The sequence below is a fragment of the Clarias gariepinus genome, chromosome 11 (genome assembly GCF_024256425.1).
Source record: "Clarias gariepinus isolate MV-2021 ecotype Netherlands chromosome 11, CGAR_prim_01v2, whole genome shotgun sequence".
Lineage (NCBI taxonomy): Eukaryota > Metazoa > Chordata > Actinopteri > Siluriformes > Clariidae > Clarias > Clarias gariepinus.
Genome location: NC_071110.1, coordinates 8,963,141 through 8,987,222, shown reverse-complemented (window position 1 = coordinate 8,987,222; position 24,082 = coordinate 8,963,141). Strand labels below are relative to the sequence as shown.

General features: G+C 42.8%; 1 protein-coding gene across 1 annotated transcript in view; it reads right to left on the bottom strand.

Annotated features, from left to right (window-relative positions):
* Window positions 1–24,082, bottom strand: part of kirrel3l (kirre like nephrin family adhesion molecule 3, like) — a 49,586-nt gene that overhangs the window by 3,910 nt on the left and 21,594 nt on the right. The window contains exons 2-13 of the mRNA XM_053507684.1: window positions 16,537–16,689; window positions 14,522–14,671; window positions 12,096–12,253; window positions 10,235–10,385; window positions 10,038–10,143; window positions 9,645–9,793; window positions 9,156–9,283; window positions 7,651–7,777; window positions 6,227–6,327; window positions 4,929–5,127; window positions 496–603; window positions 209–318 (exon numbers count right to left, since the gene is read on the bottom strand). Coding sequence (XP_053363659.1) covers window positions 209–318; window positions 496–603; window positions 4,929–5,127; window positions 6,227–6,327; window positions 7,651–7,777; window positions 9,156–9,283; window positions 9,645–9,793; window positions 10,038–10,143; window positions 10,235–10,385; window positions 12,096–12,253; window positions 14,522–14,671; window positions 16,537–16,689 — 1,640 coding nt within the window. The remainder of the gene's footprint in view (window positions 1–208; window positions 319–495; window positions 604–4,928; window positions 5,128–6,226; window positions 6,328–7,650; window positions 7,778–9,155; window positions 9,284–9,644; window positions 9,794–10,037; window positions 10,144–10,234; window positions 10,386–12,095; window positions 12,254–14,521; window positions 14,672–16,536; window positions 16,690–24,082) is intronic.

The following is a 24,082-nucleotide window of genomic DNA, read 5'->3' as shown; positions in this document are numbered from 1 at the left end:
TGAAACTGATCTGGATTGGGAGCCAAAACGTTCTTCAAGAAACCTGGATAATTGTTCCTCAAGACTGTACATCAAGAATACAACAAAGTCTGGCTCTTTGGAAGAAAGTATTAAGAAATGAGGGGTGGCTCAAGACTTTTGCACAGTGCTGTATATACTTACTCTGTATATATAAGGCCTTTAATGCAAAGCTGTTAGAGATGCTCACCATCGGCTCCTTCACGTCCTCCTCGTCATCGTTGCCACGAGCTGCGTTGTGGTCGCTGTGTACGATCTGCACACGGATGTCACTTTTGGATAGGCGTGTCCCCTTTTTACCTACAAACAGACCAGAAAAAAGAGCGACAGAAAAAGAGAGAAAAAGAGTTTTATGATGGGAACATCTTTACTAAGCATTTCCTAAAATCGGTTTTGTTTCACTCAGTTTGCTGTTTTGTTTTTGGTATCGGACACAAATCTATAAAACGAGTTCCAACTCCTGACCCATGACCTCACCTTTAGCGGCGTGGCGGCAGCAGATGGACGCCAGGGTGATGACACAGACGATGAAAACGCAGCCGCCTCCAACTGACGACCCGATGATGATGAGCAACGGCAGTGCTTCTGTAACACAACGAGAAACGCGGCGTCAATCGTAAACACGCTCTCAGAGAAATTTATCTTAATTGATTCACACGGGGTCACGTTTCTCTAATGCCAAATCAGCCTTGAGATGTTACACTAAGAATGACTTTGTTTCTGAGTTTCATGACAGATGTGTGGCTGCGACCTTAACCGAGGCTTGCCGGATTCCCCGGAGGATTTGGAGCGGACTACGTTACTGGCCAGTATGCTTCAAACCCAGTCGCTCTTGCTGTCATTGCTCATAGCTCTGCGTATAGAAATTCATCCGGCGTGGCGTTTCCAAGCCTGGAGAATTTTCTTTAATCTCAATTGGAGGGGGGCTAACCAGGCCTGACACGTACCAAGCCGCCTGACGCTAATCTAATTAGAGATTGCAGGAGATATAGCGCCGCTCGCTGTATTTCTCCAGAGACACACTTCTTCTGCCGTGATGTAAATTGCAGACGAGGACCTCGTTTCCACTGTCTCCCACGACTGACTACTACGACGCTCAGCCTTATTTAAACAAACTCGGGCCCCCCGGTGCAGGAGGAGCGACGAGCCGAGGCCCAGCCGCGCGGTACACAGGGACACCCAGCGGCCCACGGATCAAATTAATCTAGGCTCCAAAATCTATATCTGTGTTATGGGGCAGATGTATTCATTAAGCACTCCATCTCCTGATTAAATGTTATTGATTTGCCGGAGTATAATTAAGATAAGCGCACTACTGGAGGGCCTTTTTTTTTTTCTTTTTTCTGGGAGGTTCTTTTGGTGTGGTGCTGACTCTGGAGAAGGGCCTGTCACGAATCAGCCAGAATAAAAGGCAGAGGAAAGGAGATTCATGCAGATGGACATAATAAATGAAACCATTACATTATCCCAATGCACTTTGTGTAGCCATCTGATCAGACATTTTTGGCTCTTCTCTCACTATTGTACTAAATGTCGGAATAATAAGAGGCCAAATCATTTACACACACACACACACACACACACACACACACTTACCTTACTATCAATGGGAGGACCTTAGTATTATTACACTGAATCTCCTTAAAGGGATAATTTGGGTTTTTGAGGTGCATATACAGTAAGTACATTAGAGTAGGTCTTGGTCATTAGAAATGTTCCTGTTCTGCACACCGACTGTGAAGTTTGTAACTTGGAACAATGCAAGTAATTAGGGACCAATTCCACAAACCTCTCTCCGCGCAATAATACATTCCAACCTTCAGCTGAGACTCCTTCAAAAATGTCCTTTAAAACTATGGGGTATTTTGTAGAGATGTGGAAAAAATCATAACAATAATCTTTTTTTGGGGCCAATTCATGTCTCGCCACATTGACTCAAAACTATTTTTGTTATTTTGAAGATTTGAGGTGCTAAAATGTTGCAGTTCCTCAATAATCCTACAGGTGGCACATTCTAAACTATTTATACCTTGGCACAGCATCCTGTGTAGTACAAGTCAATTATTTCCTGTTTGTTTAGTATTATAACAAAATCTGAAAGAGAGAGAGAAAAAAAGGTAATATCGAATCGGGATATTTATAAAATTGTGATACTCTTAATGGAAATTTAATCAACACCTAATTATCGTGATAATATCGTATCGGCTGGTCCCTGATGATTCCCATCCTCAGTAATTAGTAAAAATTTTATACTTTTCTTGGAACTAGCTGTATGTCTAACCAGAATTAGCATTATGGGGGGGAAAATAGCTAAATTTAAAAGATACTACGTTGAATTAGCTCAGTGGGTTTACAGAAGCTTCATACGAGTCTGTTGGAGTGCATTTTTGCACAGAACGATGGTTGCGGAATTTGGCTTAGATTACTTAAATGAAATTTTGAACGACCAAGACCTATTGTAAAGTACCTAAATGCACCTTAATTTTGATTTAAGGCAGAAAAAGAAATCTGAACTAAACCTTTTGTAAACCCAACCTCCTGCATCCTCTGTGATTCTTTTCTTGTTCCTTTGTAACAGCATCAGTTATTTAAAACACTACACAAATGTTCATTTTCTGTTGGTTCCACATGGACGCAACATCCACAGCGACTATGTTAATGTTAACACTCGAAGCTGTCTTTGTCCTACACTATTCAAGTTTCTGAGGCGCTCCAGTCAATTCAAACTCTTTTAACAAATGTGCTGCGTTACAGATCTCTCTCATTTCTCTTATCATCTGTGCTCTGCTTTAGTGTGAGATCAAACTAAATCCTGTTTCGAGTACTAAGCAGCATGTAAGAATAATACCACCTATACCTTCTATGTTTCTTCTAGCTGCTGTTTAGTTTCTTCAGTGCCTTTATTACAAAAACCTGAACTTAAGCTTAAAAAAAAGGCTTTTTTTTTTTTTTTTGTCATTTTTCCCAGAACCCACAAGGTGTCCCAAAAGTCTCCGTACCTGGGGGAAATTAACAGAATGAAACCACTTCATGCATAACACCAGATGTTGAAACACAAGTTCATCAAAGGAGAGAGAGACCTAAATAAAGATACATTTTGATGAAAAAAAAAAAGTGTAAATTTCCCTTTAAGTATGGAGACTTTTAACACACCCAGTATTATAATGGTTTAGGAGCATGTGTAAGCATCTTTATGCTTGTAATTAGTTAAGCATTTATGAATATGCATGAGTATGCAAATTATAAAACAAAAGAGGCCAATGTCCTTCTGTGGCCCCGACTGCACCCCTCTCCACACACCACACTGGTTACACAAAGCAAAGCTACAACCGCTCAGCCACAACACTAACCCTACCGTCTGGTGAACTGAATAACATTGATTATTAATTATATACCAGTACACTGGTGACAGGATCATGGACAGACGAGGCTCATCTGTGGGGACCAAAGGCCAGTCTGTCTGGTCTGATTCCACAGAAAAGCCAAATGAAAAGTCAATGATGGAAAAGCATCAGAACAGCCAGTGCATCACAGCCTGCTGTGTATGGGGATTAGCAAGCAAAGAGTTCAAGGTTGTTGATCTGGCCTTCAAATTCCCCAGATCTCAATCCGATTGAGCAGTCTGTCTCCAAAAGGATCCGCTGCTAGTGTCTTGGTGCCAGACACCACACAACACACCCCCCAGAGGTCTTATGAAGGGGCACGAAGTGCCGCATCAGCAGAAATGATTAAATTTTAATGTTAGGCCTGATTGCTGTATATTTAAGTGTCACATTTTCCTTTTCATTTTACCACAATTTAAAAAATCTAAACCCTGATCAAAAACATCCAGCTGTTAGAATTTTACCACCTGTAGTTTTCTTCTCCTTAGTAGCTTTCCAGTTTCTTGGCTGCTTTTATTCCAAATGGGCAAAGCTGAGTTTCAGTAAAATCGCGTCTTAAAACTTTGCCGTTTTTCATCCTCGTTTCGTTCCCCATTTAGCAGAACAGAAAGTTAAATAAAGATAAAAAACGGCCTGTATTAAAGTTTCCCAGAACAGGTTTTAATAAGACTTTTAATATTTTTTTTGAATGAAAAAAAAAATCCCCTACAAATGGTTAAAGACCATCTCAGCGTCTTCGCTTCTAGAATTCATGCGAGGATCGATGAATATGCATGAGTGTTCAAATTCTTAAAAAGACTGCATCGCCCCGACCGCTTCCCCCTCCTCCCGTTATGATTAAATAAGGCTTTGTTTTACAAAAAAAAAAATATATATATATAATAATAATGTGTCTGAAATCCCACCACGTTCTTTTCTTTTTAAGCCAAAGATTAAACTAAATCCAGTCTGGAACAAGGAACAGTATGTCAGAATATTACCACCTATGCTTTCAGAGTGTTTTTTTCTTATCTTAGTTGCTTTGCTCTTTTTGACATCGTTTTTAAAACAACTGGGCAAAGCCGGGCTGCGGTTTAAAATAAAAGCGAGTCTTAGAGCTATTGCGTCTTTTCATCTTCATTTCTTCCTTCTTTTACGAGAACAGAATGTGAAATAAAGATCAAAAAAGGGGGCCTGTTTTAAAGTAACCCTGCACATGTTTTACATTTAAATGAGCCATTTAGTACTTTTCAACATCTAAAAAAAAAAAAATGGTTTAGGACTGTCTATGTGTTTTTTATTATAATTAAATCTGGGCTATATGAATATGCATGAGCATGCAAATGAAAACGAATGTCCCACGTCCTCAAGCGCTCCCACTTGCCCATCCTGCTCAAACCACCTTCCTGGTCCTCTTCCCTATTAAGCAGATTAAATAATAATAATAATAATAATAATAATAAAAGTGAACCCTCATTAAAAAAGATTGACACAGATCCTGTCTTCGTTCTGTTCTTCTCTCACCGAGTCCTGCGTTCCGTCCCTCACCTTGTTCTTTGAGCATGACGAGCATCGTGCCGGTTCCGAAGCGGTTCCACGCCGTGCAGTTGTATCTCAGCTGGAAATCTTGAGCCAGCGTCTCGGACAGGACGAGGGAGGACAGGACGCCGCGGTCGCTGTTCACCGTCTGAACGGAGAAACGGCCCGACGAACCGGACGACAAGCTCATGTCCCCGAATGTCCACACCTGAGGACAGACAGAACAGCAAAGCACAGCACAGCGAGTCAGACTTTCATTTATATTAGAAAATCGAGGTTAATTACTTAATCAGAGCTAATTAGGCAAAGTTATAGCTTTCGATTAATATTCAGTCCAGTTTGGGCAAAGTATAGAACTATTCTAATAATGGACTTCACTACTGTTTTAGTGCGACACCGTTTTCTGTGTTTCATTTTTCATAGATAACGGTGTCATACAATGTCAAAAGCCTCACAATGAAGTTCACCTTACTGAACAGGTTGAGTGTGTGAAGATTTATTAATGTGAGTCTGGTTATTTTTGTTACAATTTATGTACAAACCTAAAAAATAGGCTCACTTTAGACATGTGCTGGCTGATTGATTTCATTCGAGGCAAAGGGGATATTTTGTAATTTTAAATTTATTTTTTTTTACCAAAGAGACAGAAAACTCTTCTCTCCCTTTCTATTTTTCACTTACATGTTCTGTCCATCTCGGTTGGCCTGAATTCACCCCACCTCACCCCACCCTATCCACGTTCCTCTTTGTTCTTGTTTTTGTTCTTTTCCTTGTTGTGAATCTGTTTACACATCCATCGCTTATCCTCTTTCTGGTCATGTTTTCTCTTCCTCTCTCTCTCTCTTTGTCTATCTCCCTCCATCACCAACTCTAATTATCCTGCAATGGCAGGAGGTGAACTACGGAATGACCCCATCGTCCAGCAGCATCCAACTGAGCTCGGTGTGTGTGTGTGTGTGTGAGTGTGAGTGAGAGGGAGATGCACAAAACTAAATCAGACAGCGAGAAAGAAAGAACACACAAGAGTTACACTTTAGATCTTGCCAGGAGGTTCGATCCTTCCACGTGATATACACATGGGCGCACACACACACATCCCTCATACACCTCACACACTTCACACCTACGCTCACACATACGGGGAGAAGTATTTAATAGGCTGCTGCATAGAGGAAAAGCTTGTCAAGACTGTGCGAGTGTAAGATCCTTAACAAGCACGCAGACAGTGTGCATATACACACACATATACAAACACGCGCGCACACACACACACACACACACACACACACACTGAAAGGAGAACTCACTATTTTGTCAGGAGGAGGGCTGCTGCCCACCAGACACTCCAGCTTTCCTTTGGCGTGTTTGACAGCCTGCTGCGTAGCCTCAGCCGTGATGATGGGTGGACCTGCAGAGGGAGAAGGATAGAGAGAGAGGGAGAGAGAGAGAGCAAAAGTTTGTATCAGTGTGAGAGATAACGGACAACCACGGCGAAGGTGTCTGTGTGTAAATCTATGAAAATACAAACATGTCTAAATAAATGTGCTTGAAGTCTCAATGTACAAAAGTGGGCGTGTCTAAGGCACCATTGGTGCTGTCTTATGTGTCGGTGTCGTAGCTACGACATTTCTGATTTAAGAAGCCAACATATGACTTAAGATGCCAAAAACCAGTTAGCTTGAGTATTATTGGCACCCATCATGTAATGTGAGCAAAAAACATTTGAACCTGATTTAGATTTTGAACCTGACTGAACCCTAAACACAGACCTGAAAGCGGGACTCGATCCTCGACCCTAAAGGTGCGACTTATCTATAAGCTAGAAATCAATAATCAATGTTGGGTGGGAAAAGCCACCGTTAGGGAAGTAAGGCTATAGGGAACTGGGTTTCTGTTTGGAAGGTCAGGGGTTCGAGCCCCAGCACTGCTAAGCCCTTGAGCAAGGCCCTTAACACTGTATCCTGGCTGACCCTGGGCTCTGAACCCAGCTTCTTAGCTGGGATATGCAAAAAAAAAAAAAAGATTTCACTGGTACTGTAAGGTACATATGACAAATTATTGAATCTTAATCCTAATTTGATTTAACCGGTGTGATTTTTTTTTTAAAGGTTCTACAAACACAAAGGTGCCAACAATGATAACAAGAAAATCCCAGTGTACATCCTGTTGCTCTCCTGCTTTGTGTTGGTTCACAAAACGGAATTTTGTTAGTTCGCAGGTCAAAGATTCCCCTAGAAGTTGTTGCGAAGCCAAATTAAATGCTAGCAGAAGCAAACATCTTCCACACTCCTTGCCCCTTTTGGTTAACTGGCCTACTGGGTGAATTTTATTACTACTTGGTCTGAGCTCTAAAATGTGAAAAGTATTGTTTTCAAGTTCCTTTGTTCTGTATCTGCTGTCTCGTAGTTTATCTCTAAGCTTATCTGATAGGATGTCTAAAAAAGTCTCCTTGAAAGCAATTATAAGCTGCTTGTTTTTATGTTTACTCGGAATGATGTGTGTGGGGTGGGCGTGGCGTGGGGGGCGGGTTTTACAAGGGGTGAAAAGGGGGCTGGAAGCAGGCAGAAGTGTGTCTGAGGAGGCAGATGAAAGAGTTTACCAGACTAGAATAGCTGGCACAGGAAATAGCCGCTTCTGACGTCCACGTTAATTTGCGCCCTCGAAATAACTCTAATAAGAGGTTCGAGAGTTGATGGAAGGATAGGCGGAGAAGGAGAGAGGGAGTCTTTACCGTTTACAGTAAGCGTGACGTCTCTTTCTGCCACACCGATCCTTGGTACGATGGCTTTACAGGTGTACGTCCCGGCATCTTCCTGAGTCACTGCTTTTAGGTGCAGCGTGTTGCTGTTGCTGAGGACCTGCCGTTTACAGAAAAGCCATTGTTAGCATACTCATCCTGAGCGCTGTTAATCCTAGATTTGGAGCTGTTTTAACAGGATATAGTCTGATTCTTTGAGAAAGCCAGGCAGGATCCAGCCACGCCTCTTTTATGTGACTGACAGGTGCAGAGGATACGCAGACTTTATGTAAACTTGACAGTTTTTCATGCACGTCTCCCGGGAAATTATTTATTCCGCGCAAATCTGGGCCAAATCTGCGGCTATGAATCTAAAATAGCTCTCAAGGCTATTGTCTAATATTGTTATAATTATCTACATGCAAAAATCCCTCCGTTTGGACACTCGTTGCATGAACATTTTTATCCCAACATCATTATTTCCGTCGGATGTGCACGATCCAATTCGGAAAACAAATAGCCTGCTGTTTATTTCAGTCAGCGACGCGGCCCTGCGAGGCAATCGTCGCCATAATCGTCTCCTCACTCTGGAGCTGCTAATACCGAGGGGAGAGCTGTGACTGGAGCTGTAATTTCGCCTGCCGCCGTCTTAATTACAGTCTAAAGCGTGCCGGCCTCAGTCCTTAGAGCCAGCACACTTCTAATTAAAACTAGCTGCATTTCTCCGGAGCGGGCTCGGCTGCTAGCGGGCACCCTGTCTTACTAGCTGTTCTGGCCTCCGGTGTGTGAGCATCGCCTGCCACGGTACCTCATTAAACCCCAACGGTCGTTAACCACCACCCCCTTCTTCTCATCCCTGCCCAACCCTGCTGCACTCTGATTAATCCGTTTAGAACTCCCCTTGATTTTTCACTCACAGACACTCATCGAATTAGCCAATTAATCCGGATCTAGTGGCGATGAACCAAACACACCCGAGGATAAGATGATCCTTGCACTCATACAGGACAAACAGATGGAGGAGGTGTAGCACCGAAATTAGCCAAGTGCTCCGCGGCAGCCTCTTTGCCCCCCCTCCCACACCACCCCACCGCCCTTTTTTTCGCTTTTGTTCCTTGGTTGCTTTCTCGAGCTCTTTGCGGAATCTTATTAGCCGGCATAAGTGTTGTTCCCGGGAGATATCTGGCTGATGTGTGATGCGCAGTCTCTACAGCAGAGCTCAAAATACCAGAGCTGGCTAGCGATCTAAAGACATCGCACTCGTGAGCTAAGGATAATGCCCAAGATAGCAGCGATTTGCTCCACGCTGTCTTAGGAAACTCATCACCCCATTCTGAGGGGGATCAGCTGTCATTAGCGTAATGCTTTCTTACACATCACGAATCGATGCAGACTGTCATCGCAACCCTGTTATTAGTCATCGAACAGATGTACGTCATTTCAGTGTTAAAACATGAACCAAATGTTGTCAAAAAAAAACTCAAATAAAGAGGTATTACCACGCTGGATCCCAGTTTGGTCCATGCCAGGGTGAGCGGAGGGTTGCCAGTCCAGGCGCAAGTAAATGCCGCGTCCATGCCCGTGTCCACCGTCTGTGGTTTGGGCTCTGATAGCAACCTGGGACCAACTACAGAGAAAAGAAAAGAAAAAAAAACATGCAATTATAGCACAAAGCATGAGCCCCTAATGACAACGCCTCCTAAGAACCCAGCTTTTGATGCAATCTGCCTGGACGCACTTGTGCAATTAGTGATGCCTGTGCATCATTAAAGCCAAAGTCTGTTATATTTAAACTTCATTGCACAGCCTTGATACATCACTGGTGCCAGCAGCTATGAACATTCCCTTTCAAATCGACAGAAGATCTATCAGCAAACTCGAAAAGGGATATAATTACACAAATATGATTTTTTGTGGGTTTTTTTCATGAAGACGTGTTTACTGTTTGTATTGTATGTGTGTGTGTGTCTGTGTTTGTGTGTACATACACTGCACGTCCACCAGCGTGCTGACATTGGTGCTTCCCACAGAGTTGGACACCTCGCAGGACACGGGGTCTGTGAAATACGAGTAGTCCACCGTCACCTCCAGATTGTCCCCTTTGGCGTCAGGGATGGGGACGCCACCTTTGGACCACCTATTGGAGTGGAGACAGACAGAGGATGACTTGAAGTCCCACTGAGATTGTTTTGTTCAGTCTGTTTCATCTTATGGTATACGTTGTAGATTTCTGAAACATGCGTCTGGCTGTATTATTTTGACCTTCAGTGGTGAACAAGGCATATTGACAGTAATCCAAATCCTCTGTGATTTTATTCCAGTCCTGTTCTGACATGAGTCTAATCTGGGATTACACACCGTGTCGAATATTCCTCTTTTACCTGTAGCCTGTGATCTCCGGGCTGGCAGAAGCTGAGCAGATGAACAACACCTTGGCTCCCTCCATTACAGTCTGAGGCTGAACGGACAGAGTGACAGACGGAGGATCTGCAACATGACAGCACCAAGTTAGACACTGTCTTACGTTATGCCTTTTTCGTGGTTTTAACTTGACTTAAATATTTATGAGCGTACTTACGTTGAACGTTGATGGTGATGGAGGTCTGGCGTCCGGCTGGGGCTGCAGGGTTTAGGACCCTGCAGGTGTAGGTCCGTCCTGAGTCACGGTCATCGGGTACTAGAGGTAATAGGCTGACCGCTGTCTCCCTCTTCCCATCCTCCATCAATGTCTAAAGGAAAGCCGAGGGGACAAAAATGGTCAGCAAAGTCAGTGAGTTCCTCTGCCAGTCCCAGTACAGAACATGTGCTCTCTATGCTTGTCAGTTCCACTAAAGGAGGCGTAGTCTGTGTCAGGCAGTTGTGTGATGAAGGCGTGGTCTTTGCCTATGAGTTTGAGTACATCTGCCACATTTTTCAATCAAAACTGAAGCCTCTATGCATAATGCATAACACTAACTGCTGTGAGTGTGTTCTCTATACCACATATACCATGGCTTACACACCCCACTGTCATTACATCATCTTTCAAATGTGAAGAACATCTAATAACCACGTTTATCATTTCCGACTTCCCGAGCCTTCGTCTATCTCGGCTTTAATGCCATCGCCATGAATCTGTGTGTACCCTACAGTATGCGGCGTCGAGCTGGTTTTCCCTCGGCGTGGCAGGTGAGCGCGCGTGTTTAATGATGCCATTTTGCTGCGTGCACATTTTTTCCCGGCGAGCCCTCGATCAGCTCTTCCTGCTCCTCATCATCTCTTAAATCTGCTTATTGCGCTTGGGCCGATCGATTCGGCTAAGTGGGGAGAGGAGCACGAGTTTTGGCAGGGGGGCAGCTTTCTGGGTGCGGTGTTAGGATGGTGCAGGGGTATTCTGGGAAATCAGGAGGCAGGGGAGAGGGGGGGTGGCGCGGAGGGGGGTGCATTATGGGAAGCTGAGGGGCGGCAAATCGATGCATGAGCCCACTCTCTGGCAGACACACCTCCGGCTCACTTAGAGCGTTTTTACACTAGATTGAATCACAAAGCTCGTTGTCAACACCCTTTCGCTTCTCCTCCACTCCCCTCTTCTTTTTTCCTTTTTTTTAAACAATCCCTTATGCGTTTTTTCCTCCTTCACATCTTGCATCCTGTTTACTCCTTTAAAAAAAAATGCTCTTTCACTTTTTTGCTCTTTCTTGTCTCTGTTCGTCCACCAGTCCGTTTTTGCTTCCCTCTTGTCACTCATGCCTCACTCTGTAGCACTCTTAAACAGGCATTTTCTGCCTTCTTTCACCTTCTAGCACTTCTCCTGGTGTTCCATCTGTCTCTTATCTTTTTTTATCCATCTTTCTCCCTCTCTCTTTCTTTTGCTCCCGCTTCCCTGCAGCTCCCGCCCTCTTAAGCGTGCAGTTTAGTGTCGTTTAGCGTGGTCAGAGAGCATGACAAATGTGACACTTTCATGCCCGTTCACGCTCCGCCGAGTTCTCCATTGTGTTTCGGCATTGTCGACGCCGAATTCTCCCTCTCCCGCTCGCTTGCTCTTTCTCTCTGTCTCTTTGCTTTCCTTCTCTCCCCCTCTCCCTCCTTCCCTCCCCCTCTCTTGCACTCTGTCTTTCTCAGTGCAGAAACTCTGCTGTATCGGACGCTTATGCCTGTCTGCACTTCAGCATGCTCCATTTAGGCTGGAGTGCCAGAACATCGAAGGGTGTGTGTGCATGCAGGATATATTTATAAAGAATAAAAAAGAAAGATACAAGAGTGGGGGCGGGGCTGTCACGATGGTGTGAGGACTTAGTGAGACCAAGACGCAAAAAGACTAACACCTCGGTGACGGAAATGCATTAAAGCAGCAGGGAAGGGGGGGGGGAGAAGAGAAAATTTGTGCTTCTCACTTTTGAGGTGGAGGTGAGAAAAGCAGAATGGATGAAATGGCTTAGCGTGATAGTGTGCGCGCTCACCTTCGAGTAAATAGCAGTGTGCATGACCTCTCCATCTCTGTACCAGGTGATCTCAGCTGCAGGCTTGGCTCCAGATGCCCGGCAGGTCAGGTTATGGGGAGAGTGAGCTTTCAGCCGCACCACGGGCCCTCCCTCCACGACAGGGTCCGAAGGTGGCACTGCAAGAAAACACCACCATCATCATCATCATCATCATCATTAAGACAATGTTAAATGAACAGGATAGCCAAAATGACATCATCTTCAAAACACTGCCTTGTTTGGAGCTTAACCATTACTCTGTCTATATTTTGAAAGAGGGAAGGGATTTTGACTTCAGGCATTAAAGAACAACCCTTGGAATCATAGAAGATTATATAAAGGATTAATCCATGTTACAGTTATTATACTGAGATTGCTATTGACTCACACAGACTTGTACCTATGCTTCCAGGCTATGATACACCCGACATCCTGTAATAATAAAATTATAATACTTATAATATAAAATGAGATACATCGACATACAACAGTGTTCGTAGCTCACACTGTGATATCGGTACTTTAACGCCTAATATACCTGTTATAACGATAAACCATCACTTTGCAGTTATACTGAACATGACAAGAATCTCTTCAATTTTTCAACGTACAGACAATCAATAGGGATTCTTTATTACAGATGCCGCCGCAAATGCCAGGCATTCGATTTTATCTGCATCTATTTAAAAAAAAGTGTCGTGTTGTGATAGTGTAATATCAGGGCTCACGCACCGAGGCCTTTTCCCAGCTACGCTGCCGAAACATTCATCACCGGTGGCAGATATTTGACCTATATAGAACGGGCCGGCTCGCTAAATGGGCCGCGAGATTGAGTTCGGTGCGGAGGAAGGCTAAGTCTGTGTTTCTGGCCTTTTAACGGAGCCCTGCTTTGTTATTACGGCTCCTCCCGTGTGGCTCTGTTGCGTCCGGATCAGTCATTAGTTCATTTATCTGCGCGTTCCAAAGCAAAGCGGGCAGAGCGTGCCATCGGGCGTACGCACCGCCCCGCGTTCTAGTCTTTGAACAAAGCCGCTTTCTACAGCTGCATCACACTTGTCGGAGGTCTCTCCCTGGCTCGTGGCGGTGCGCTAATGGGATCCGTGTGCTAGGTGATTTTAATTTCCATGTGGATTCCCTTGACTGCGCTCTCGCCACTGACTCTTTTGACTGAGTTGGATTGCTTTGGTCTTATCTGGCCTGCATTGATTTGCACACACATGCAAGCACATGCGCTCACACCATTCCCTGGGATTCATTTCCTCCTCTTGTGAGCGAGAACCTTGCTAAAATGTGTGTGTGTGTGTTTGTGTTTCTGTGCACAAAGCCTGTTGTTGTGGCGGTGATGAAGATCTGCTTTTCTCCGCCTTGTTTATTTGTTTGGTTTGTTTTTGCATAGTAAGCAGAATGAGATGCCCATCTGAACTTTTATTAAACGCGGAAGATTGAAGCGTGCGGTAAACAAACCTGTTCAATTAGGTGTGCCATTTTTTTTGTTTGTTTTTGCTCAAAACTGTTTTTTTTTTTCCCCCATGCAAGTTCACATCGCAAGTTGTGCATCTGGACTGATTTCGCTAACCACATTGTTGTTAGACTGTTGTACAGATGGTTTGGGGGAAAAAAAAAAAAAAAGAATACCCGAGGTGGCCTTGTTGATGTTCCGCTGTCACCCACCAGGTGTCACCGCTGGTGCAGTGTCGAACTCCCTAGCGAGGCCCCTCCGCACCCCCTACTGCACACCCCCAGCACTAAATGATCTACGGTGAATATGTAGATCATTCACATCGCGTTAGCGTAAAAGGCGCCCTGCGGGTTGACAAATTTTGTGAGTCGCTGTGAAAAGTGCTAACTGTGCAGACTGCGACTCTTAACTGTGCACGCGAATCATCGGTGACTGCAGCAATCACATTATCTTAGCCTTTCACAGTGCTGATTACTGTTAGAAGAGTGAGAAAGGGATAGAGAGAGAGAGAGAGAGAGAGAGAGAGGGACGGATGGAGGGAGAGAATGTGTGTGTATGTGAGAGAGAGAGAAAGAGATTAAAGAAATGAGACGAGAGAGAGAGAGAGAGTTTTTCCTTCGCAGCAACATCAACTCAGTTTTGCTCGGTTTTGAAAAAATAATAAAATACTGCCAGGGCATGATTTAAAATTGCAAATAAATTATGAAGCCGTGACTTATAGTCTCGACATAAGGAAGTGTTTATTCAGGAGAAACGCAAAGTTGCAGCGTTCCACATTTCAGGCAGTATTTAAAACGCTGCTAATGAAATTGGCCAGTATGAGGGAAGCTGTAATTCCTCTTACAGTTAATAATCAGTTGCTGGAGAAGTGTACTATAGAAGGCTTCTCTCTGTCACACACACACACACACACACACACAGCGACACAGACACACTCGGTTCTTACCCAGGACGGTGAGTTTGGCTCGGTGTGAGCGCAGTGCTGCTTGCGTGGCCTGGCATTCGTACACGGCATCGTCGGCCAGCTCCGCTGATTCGATCACCAAGCTGTGCTCCCCTGATAGCGGATCTCCCATAAGGGAGTAACGTGCCCAACCTGGCACACACACACACACACACAAACAAACCACAGGACACCGTCAGAGATAAGGGGATGGCCACAAAACACAGACACACATACATATAAACGCACAGAGAGGAAAGCGGTGTAGCAGCCAGGGTTTCATCTCCGCAGAGACGCTATCAACTCTACACACGGTGACGTCTTTAAATGTCAGCGCTCGGCAATTGATTCTCCACCTCGCTGAGACCAGACAGCTGAGATGATTAGACAAATTAAACGCTTGTTTGTGCTACGTGTGGTTTGTTTGCCTTTTCTGCTCCTCCACTCGATAACGCGGCGCCGCACCGACCGAAGCAAGCCAATGGCATTTCTCTTTGTGATACACGCTCATACGCTCTGTTACAACCCGATGCCCTTTACCTGCCACGTCTCCAATGAGGCTTGTGTCCTGGTCTATAATTGGAAGAATCGTGACAATGATGGAACAGGCCTGACTTTTATAAATGGATTCCTATAGTGTGTATAGCACGCAGAGTTTATACAGACACACGGCTATTGTACAGCTATTGTACAGCACTAGATGGATCTCTCTATAGCTTTGCGTGGCCTTGAACCATATGACTATACCACTTTATCTTAAATATCAGTTTTTTGGTTTATCATCTGGCAGCTTCTCGACTCCGCTTACTTGTATCAGAAAGAATTATTACTAAATGCCATAATGTGATTATTATTATTTATCTGATTTTAATTGATTTCTTTGCAATAACTACATGACGAGAGAAACCAGGACTTGTGATAAAATGTTTTATAAATGAAGCCGTAAAAGAGATTGACATTTACAGAAGACTTTAAGACACAGTACGGTGATGAGACTCTTAACCACAGTAAAACATTTAAAGGGTGCAAACTTTTTAAAGAAGGACCACCCAATGCAGTCATTCCCGTTGACATTCAACCACTGATACTTGAAAATAGACGTGTTGCTGATTTGTGGAAGAGATTCAGCTGTCTGTAAAATGTCCCAAGCCATTTCCTCATTAAAACCTTCCAGGAACTCATTAAAGGAGTTCCTGGGAGGCCAGCATTTTAGACATGAAGCAGGCAGTGCGATCTTGGCTCCGGAAAACCTTCACCCTTACAGGTAACGTAACAGCTTTCCCTTCCTGAAGTAGATTTCAGATTTCAGATAGATAAAACCATTAACCGTCTAAAAATCCTTTTGTAACACATTTTATTCGCCCAACGGCAAACTAAACGAATTATCCCAGGGATCGTGACCTGGCACAGACTAAGAAAAGTATTTCAGCAGACCAAACCGAGTACTTTAGCAAAGCTGATAAATGTTTAAATAAATAATAATAAATAAGGCCTGGCTAGACTCTAAAGATGGACCATCTCAGCTTCTGTTGCAGATCCAATATTGTGCTTTATCCGGTCGTGTTTATTCCTATAAATGATTTGGTTAAAGGCGGGTTATCAGTCCAAAGACTGGATATAAGGGTTAAAGACTTTAGGTCGGAAAGGGGAAAGTTTTCATTTACTATTTCTCAGGACCATGAAACCCTAGGATAAGTGCATTAGTGTATCAGGGGATTATATAGAGAAATAAAAGTAGCTTAAAACTGTTTTCTGGAGGTGGACATGATCAACAGTCCTGGTTTGACTTGAACACCCATCATACAAAGAAAAGTCAGAATATGGAGAAAAAAAAAAACTAGCACCACATTGGAACAAGGACATACATGTGAATTACAGAGAACACTAGGTGTTTTCATATACAGTAGACGACCTCTTATAGAAGAATTGGGGATTTAATAACACTGTAATATACATTAGCACTGTATGTCGGAATGACGCAATATTCCTGCTAGTAATGGTCGTTATAAAGCTCTTACCAGGTAAATCACGTTCTCCACCAAGCGCTAGGCCATCTTTGGTCCACTGCACCATGCCTCGATACCCCACGATGACACATGGAAGCGTCACCGATTGCCCAGCCACCACTACTTGGTCTTTGGGCTGCTGGGAAAAGTAGGCTCCTTCAGTAGCTGTTAGAGCAACAAAGAGTGATGATTAGTAATTGAAAAGATCTAAACTTTCCAAAAAGAGTTTGCAAAACTTAGAAATGACACAAGGCACCCAATTAAGAAATGATATTTCAAAGTACAATGTCAGTTTTAGCAGACGTTCTATTTAAACTAATTTAAACTCCAATTTCTGAATCAGCCAAACTACTATTGCACAAAAGGTTCAATAACATCATAATGCTATTGCTCTGAGTTTTTTTTTTTTTTTTTTTTTTTTTTATGTCCTGCCTGCTTCACTGATTCTGTCTTTTAGATGAGCTTGCTTGGCGATGGCTGCGCCGTGGGAAAGCCATGCCGATACTCCAGCTTCAGTATGATGGACTATCTGTCATGCTAGTTGCACCGGCACTTTGAGGTCAGTGATTTTACAGGAGGAGAGGGACAGCCAGGCACAGAGCGCGTTACCATGTTTGAGCAGAATCAGCAAAAACCCAGTCCGGGCCCATCTGTATTCGCAGTCCTCTGTCACCAGTACTGTGCTAGCATTAGCATCAATGAAACACGTGAGCCAAAACACTACCATTACTCAAGGTCTGCACTGCAGGAGGGACTTGGCTTTTTACATCTAGCTAGCATCAGTTTGCCTTGTGGGAATGGCTGCCTGGGGGATATAAGCGAAGCCGCAAAAGCCTGTCGTATATCATTTTGCGAAACGGCACGCTCTACAGGGGGCTATCTGGTTGATGCTAGCATGGGCTAATCTTGCATCATTCTCTCCTGCCTCAGACATGGTTCGATTTCCCGCGCTGAATGAGGAGGCTGGCTGTCAGCTGTTCATGACTTGTTTAACCCTTTCCTCTGTCCATATGGCGCACTGACGGCAAGAGCAATGACCTACTGAGCCGTGGAATCTGTCACCCTGTCCGGAGTTCGGTTTGTACGAGGGGGTGTCGCACCTTTTGTACGGAAGGGTGTTAAACAATCAAAGCAGTATTTGGCATCCCATGAGGGCCATCAGTTGTGCACAAAAAAACAGAAAGACCCAGCAAGAGAGAGAGAGAGAGAGAGAAAGAGAATAGGGTGAAGGAAAGAAAGAGGGTGGGAGGGAGTAGCACCTGCTTTTAGTCCTGGGTGCACTGCTCGCAATGTTCTTGATCTTCATCAGTATTTTGTCTATTCTACTTGTAAATTATAGATGTTCTTAATCCTCCAGTGAAATCACATTATAATACATTTTCTAAACTAATCCTTATTTGCATTAAAGCAATATTGCTTAACACAAGGATGCTAAAAGTTTTTTTTTATTTTTTTGGGTTTTCCCTCTGGGGAAAATATTCTATACAAAACTCAGTAACAGGTTTCCCTTCCTGAAGTAGATTTCAGATTTCAGAAAGATAAAACCATTAACCGTCTAAAAATCCTTTTGTAACACATTTTATTCGCCCAACGGCAAACTAAACAAATTATCCCAGGGATCGTGACCTGGCACAGACTAGGAAAAGTATTTCAGCAGACCAAACCGAGTACTTTAAGCTGATAAATGTTTAAATAAATAATAATAAATAAGGCCTGGCTAGACTCTAAAGATGGACCATCTCAGCTTCTGTTGCAGATCCAATATTGTGCTTTATCCGGTCGTGTTTATTCCTATAAATGATTTCGCTAAAGGTGGGTTATCAGTCCAAAGACTGGATATAAGGGTTAAAGACTTTAGGTCGGAAAGGGGAAAGTTTTCACTTACTATTTCGAGCCTTTCATTGCCTCGTTAGCAAAGTGATGACATGGTGTGTTTTAAAAGGTCAACCATCAAAACTGGATCTTTTTTAAATGAAAAGAAGAGACATGTACATCTATGGCGCTGGTCAAAAGTGCTAACATGGAGCCTAACTTCAAAGCAACAGTAACTGCGTTGGATTTTCTTATATGCAGCCATGAAACAGTTAAGAATGCTTAGGCAGTAAGGATTAAAAGGTTGAAAATTTGTTTTTTGATATTCAGTGATGTTAGGTGCTTATGCGTACCTTTTTGTAAGCAAGGGATTTTATGTCATCTGACCTGTTATGCTAACGACTAAGTAAATGGATTTTAAAGTTTCATAGCACTGTCCTTAAAGCTTTTTATGCCATATTTCCTTTATGCTTGAGAGGGTTTCAGAGCTTGGTCACTTTGACAGGAGATAAAACGCCTCAAAAGGTTTATTCTGTCTCAGAACTCCGATTCAACCAACATGTTAGTTCCATGTTAGTCGTTTTTTTTTTTTCATCGTAAGCCTCTTTTATTTGCTTCCTCATTCTTTCTATCCCTGACACGCAGCAAACCCACACAGAGTGTCAATATGGCTGTTCCCTTGCTGTGAGATTCACATCGCTGGAGCTCCCAAACCCCTACCGGATCCAGAAAGATGGCAACCAGCCGGAGGTAACAAATCCATTCAGAGACACAGAGAGTTTAGGCTTTAGAAGTTTTAAAGAGGTGGTGAGATGGGGAGGGAGGGTTCGAGGGGGGTGATATTGGCACTCTTGAAAGAAAATGGCCTTCCCTTGGTTTTGTTATTCCTCTCCCTCCTTCTTTTTTTTTTACTGTGTGGTTAAATAGTAGACTGGAGGATAAAGCCAGGCCCATTCATTCTGCCCTAAGCCCACTCAAACTCCTAGCTCCAGGGCTAGGGTGTTTAAACAGAGGGGATGAGGGGCGAAAAGAGGGTGAAATCAGGGCAACATACGGCGTCCAGAGCTCAGCCATTGTTCTCCTGTCCCTCGCTTTTAATAGGCCTCTTCATTTCCAATCAATCCTGCTAAATGCAAGTTTAATAGCTTTTCAATAGCGGCTTCCCCCGCCCCTCTAGGGAGAACGGGATTTTCTCCCCATTCTCTCTCTGTTTTTCTTTTTTCACTCGCTCTCTTTCACTCAATCATTCCAGCGACTTCTTTTTCTCACCGCTGAAAAGGGGCTTCCGAGCTTAGCTGACAGTGTTTGGGCCGCACTCAATTATCCACTCCATCGAAGGTTGCTGGAAAGAACCCCCCCCCCCAGCACACACACACACATATACACACACACTACCACTGCCACATGCATACCGCTATACTTCCAACTCTGTCTTTCTCTTTCTTTTCTTTGTCTTTCTGTTCTCGGGCGCACACTATCTGTCTTTTATGCTTTCTTTGTATTTCTCATCTATCGCGCTCTCTGGTTCGAGCTGGTGCACGTTATTCAATAGAGCTTCTGATTTTGAAGAAAGAGAGAGAGAGAGAGAGAGAGTTGAGCAATTCAGTGGTGAAAGATATTTTTTATCCGACGTGAAGGTGTGTAAACATGTCTGTGTGTGTGTGCTGAACAGAATATTTGAAGATTACCAATTGGTGCTCCCATTCTGAACTAAGCCAGTCGTGCTCATGGATGTTTGAAGCTTCTTTTAGGAAAAGAAAGACACGTTGTTTCCTCTCCTCTCTCACCTTTCCCTTAACAACAACAACAACAAAAAAAAAAAGTATCGAGTCTTCTCATGGACTCTCTAATTGTACTGTGCTTTTGGGATTCTGCACGTTGAATCCGGCACCGTCTAAGCATCGATTGCAATTTAAAGCACGTTGCTCCGTCTAAACGTTTACGGCTTGTGATAATTCATCACAGCAGCCCGGGCTTTAAGAGGAATTCACACATTGCAAACGCTTCCTTTTGAGTAATCACCAGATCCCATTAATAAGTACGGATACATATTATCTCTCACACTGAGCCCTCCAATATGCTCACTTCTTATCCAAGCCAGGATGATGCACATGCCAAGCTCAAAATATAAACACGAGACACAGACATGTCAACTGATCCACCGTGACACCGCTCCAAAAATGTAAATCCTGTAATATGCACATATATCACAACACGAATAAGCTCGCGCCGTAGGAGTGATTCACTGCAATCCAAATCTATTTTCTGGAAAAAGCCCGACAACACATCACTGCTGGTTAATGACTCATTTCAAATTGGAATAATTCCTCTTTGCTGAATTACCCAATTCTTAGACGCTGGTTTAGCAGCTTAATTACACGAGAGCGCTCCTTATGGGGAAGAGTGTGATAAAAGAGCGAGAGACGGCCGAGGTTAGACAGGCACGGTGTGAAGTTTTGATAACCCACAGGTCTCAGAGCTATGTGAGGCTAATGACGTCTACTGAGATGTGAAGAAGTCACATACGTTAGGTGAAATCAACACCTTTGCATTCAAGTGAAAACTACCACTTCAGAATTATCCTAACATGTTGAGGTTTCTCTGCGAGCTAATCTTAAACTCAGGATTTATATTTAGCAGTTAATAAGGGGCAGTGATAAGGGAGTTCAGTGGTAAAGGCATCGAACTAGTGATTGGAAAGTCCCAGGTTCAAACCCCATCAGGTTGCCACTGTTGGGCCCTTGAGTAAGGCCCTTTACCCCTCAACTGCTCAGATGTACAATGAGATAAAAATGTAAGTCACTCTAAATAAAGGCATCCACCAAAAGCCATAATGTAAATAAATCAACCATATTCTCACACAGGTACACTTTATATTTAGCAGTTAGGTAACCAGATTTATTTATTCATTTATTTAGCTTAGCAATTAGCTGTAAACCATCCTCTAAATTTTTTTTTTCTTAGCAGTTAGCTAAACCACACACTACATCTTTATATTTAGCAGTTAGCTAAACCATATTTATTTTTTCCCTAAATTTGTCCTATTTTGCTTAGCAATTAACTTAAACTTATTTTACATTTTGCCTGACTTTTAGCTTAGATTTTGTACTTTTTGCTCAGGAGTTCGCCAAGGAGTTCACTAAACTGTATAATTGCTTTTTAACTAGTCATTTTTACATATTTGGCTAAACTGTTCGCTATATTCTAACATCTTTCATTTGGCAGTTAGTCAAATGGCTGCATATTTTTACACAGTTAGCTTAGCATTTAGCTAAACCATTTGCAACATTTTCACATAGCAGTTAGCTATACCACATTATTAGTTTGTAGATTTGAAACATTTTTTAACCTCTTTTACTGTTAGCTAAACCATGGTTTAAAGGATTTCACTTAGCAGATTGCTAAGTCATATTATTGTTTTGCAGTTAGCTAAACTGTATTATTGTTTAGTACTTAGCTAAACTGTGTAATCACTTTGTAGTTAGCTAAACCATATTATTGTTTTGTAGTTAGCTAAACCATATACTTGCTTAGCAGTTAGCTAAACAGTATTATTGTTTAGTACTTAGCTCTGAACTTCCATCTCACATGCATTGAGCGAGAAACTCACACAATTGTTCATCTTCTCACACTCTCACACACAAAAACATTTGTTTAAAAAAATCACAGCGCTCCATCCTCATTCTGATAAGTCAGCTATACACGGCTTTTATTTTGAAGTTAAACTGTTACATCATTCCCACGTGCCCTCATACTGTATACATGCAGGTGTAGTGCGGCCGAAGCGCACCGGAACATTTACAGCTGTGTGAATGCATCAATCAAATGCGAACGAAGGGATAATAATTGGAACGGTCATAACCGTGCTGAGCAGATCAACCGTCTAATAAAATAAATCGACAAATGCATTTCGAGGCTGCAGCGAAGTTACACACCAACTGGAGCATTAAAAGAATGAGTTAGGGCAGCGACATCATCCAAAGAGTGAAATACATGTCAATATTTACAGTGACATTAAAATATTTACATTGAGTTTAATGGTGTAGCACTTTTATAGTCATGAAAAAACTCACAAGGACTAACAAAGCTGATTAAGAGAGAGTCACGCACGATCGAGACACTGTATATCTGCCTCTTTCGTTTCTTTCCTGCCTTCCTTTTTCTTTCAACAATGATTCTTTCACTGTACTTTCTCTGTTCATTATTATTATTATTATTATTATTATTATTAGCTTTGCTTTGTGTGTTCCTTCTTTTTCAGTAGTTTTCATCATATTGTTTACCAGTTCAATGTGTATACATTTGTTTTTATTATTTAATTAATTTCTGTTGTGATTTTATGACTTGAGTTTGAGCTTCGGAAATACGACCGTCCATATTTGTCATATGAATAAAGAAGCTTTTGAATCTGTGATTCTCTCTCTCTCTCTCTCTCTCTCTCATGCACATGTGGTCTGGGGGAATTCCCCTCAGATAGACTTTCGTGGATTTTTCGATCCTACAATCTATAATATTTTGATTTTTTTTTTTTAGCAGTTTCTGCATGGCCAAAGTTTCCTCGCTGCCCTCATATATTCTCTCTGTTCCATGGCTCCTGCACGACGGATGCACTTCACATAATGTTGCGTTGTATTTTCTTGTAATCATTTTTCTTAGCCCCTGAGTGTTCTTATGGATATTAATAGTGATACATTGTTTTGTGTATGATTAAACACAATGCAAACATTGTAATTTTCTGTGCTCTTGTAGTGGTAGTAGTCATAGTGGTATGGAGCGGGATTAAGTGCCTAGGGACCCGGTGACATAACGGGCCCTTGTAATTCTGGAATGAAATATGAGAGATGTGGATGAAGAAAGGAAGGTGATGTACAGGGCTGATGCTGATGTACAGGGCGCAGAATTGTGTTCTATGACCCTGCTGTCCTACATGGTGCTGCTGGAGAGCATGTGGGTGAATTGGCTGGGTATTGTAGGTCCTATTTAATTCGTTTTTGTTTTGGTGAATATTTCAAATTGCAGTTGTATTGCATGTTTTGTTTCACTTTAACACTAAAATGTGTAACTTTTTTTATTACCATAATTCGGAACAAGCTTAATGTTTTCGTGCTGGTTGTTGTCGGTTCCGATGTTTCTTTCGGCTGTGAGATATTCCAGCTCTTTGCTTATTTTCTCCACAATTAAAATGATTAATACTACCACTTATATGGATTATCTTTTGTTGTTGTAGTTTTTCTTTTTCCCACTCGGTGTAACAATCTTGAACTTTCCTAGTACCAGTGCTCGAATTGTTGAGAATGCTATATTTCTTACAATATGGCGTGTGTCAAATGAGGACATTTCAAAAGGACAAAGAGTCATAGCTTGTATAGAACTGTCTCTTGTGTGTGTGTGTGTGTGTGTGTGTTCCCCTCCCCCTAGTAACAAGGTCAAAACACACTTGGCCTGTCAGACTTTAATCCGGATTTTTCAAAAAAGGGAGATCGTTTCACAGGCCTGGATGCCAGCAGGGCAGAGTGTGTGTGTGTGTGTGTATGTGTGTTGTGCATGCGGTAGGGGGTTGTGTAATGTCGTAAATAGGGCAGGCATGCTGTGGGGATTGCAGGGTGCATTTACCAGCTACTTTGACTTGTGACTTTGCTTTTTTTTGTGTCACACATGGGCCGAGCTATGTGCAGCAGTGGACGCGAGATGTCCATATGAGGACTCGTTGAGAGCAAAACGGATGGACAGATGTTCGCAATGATCC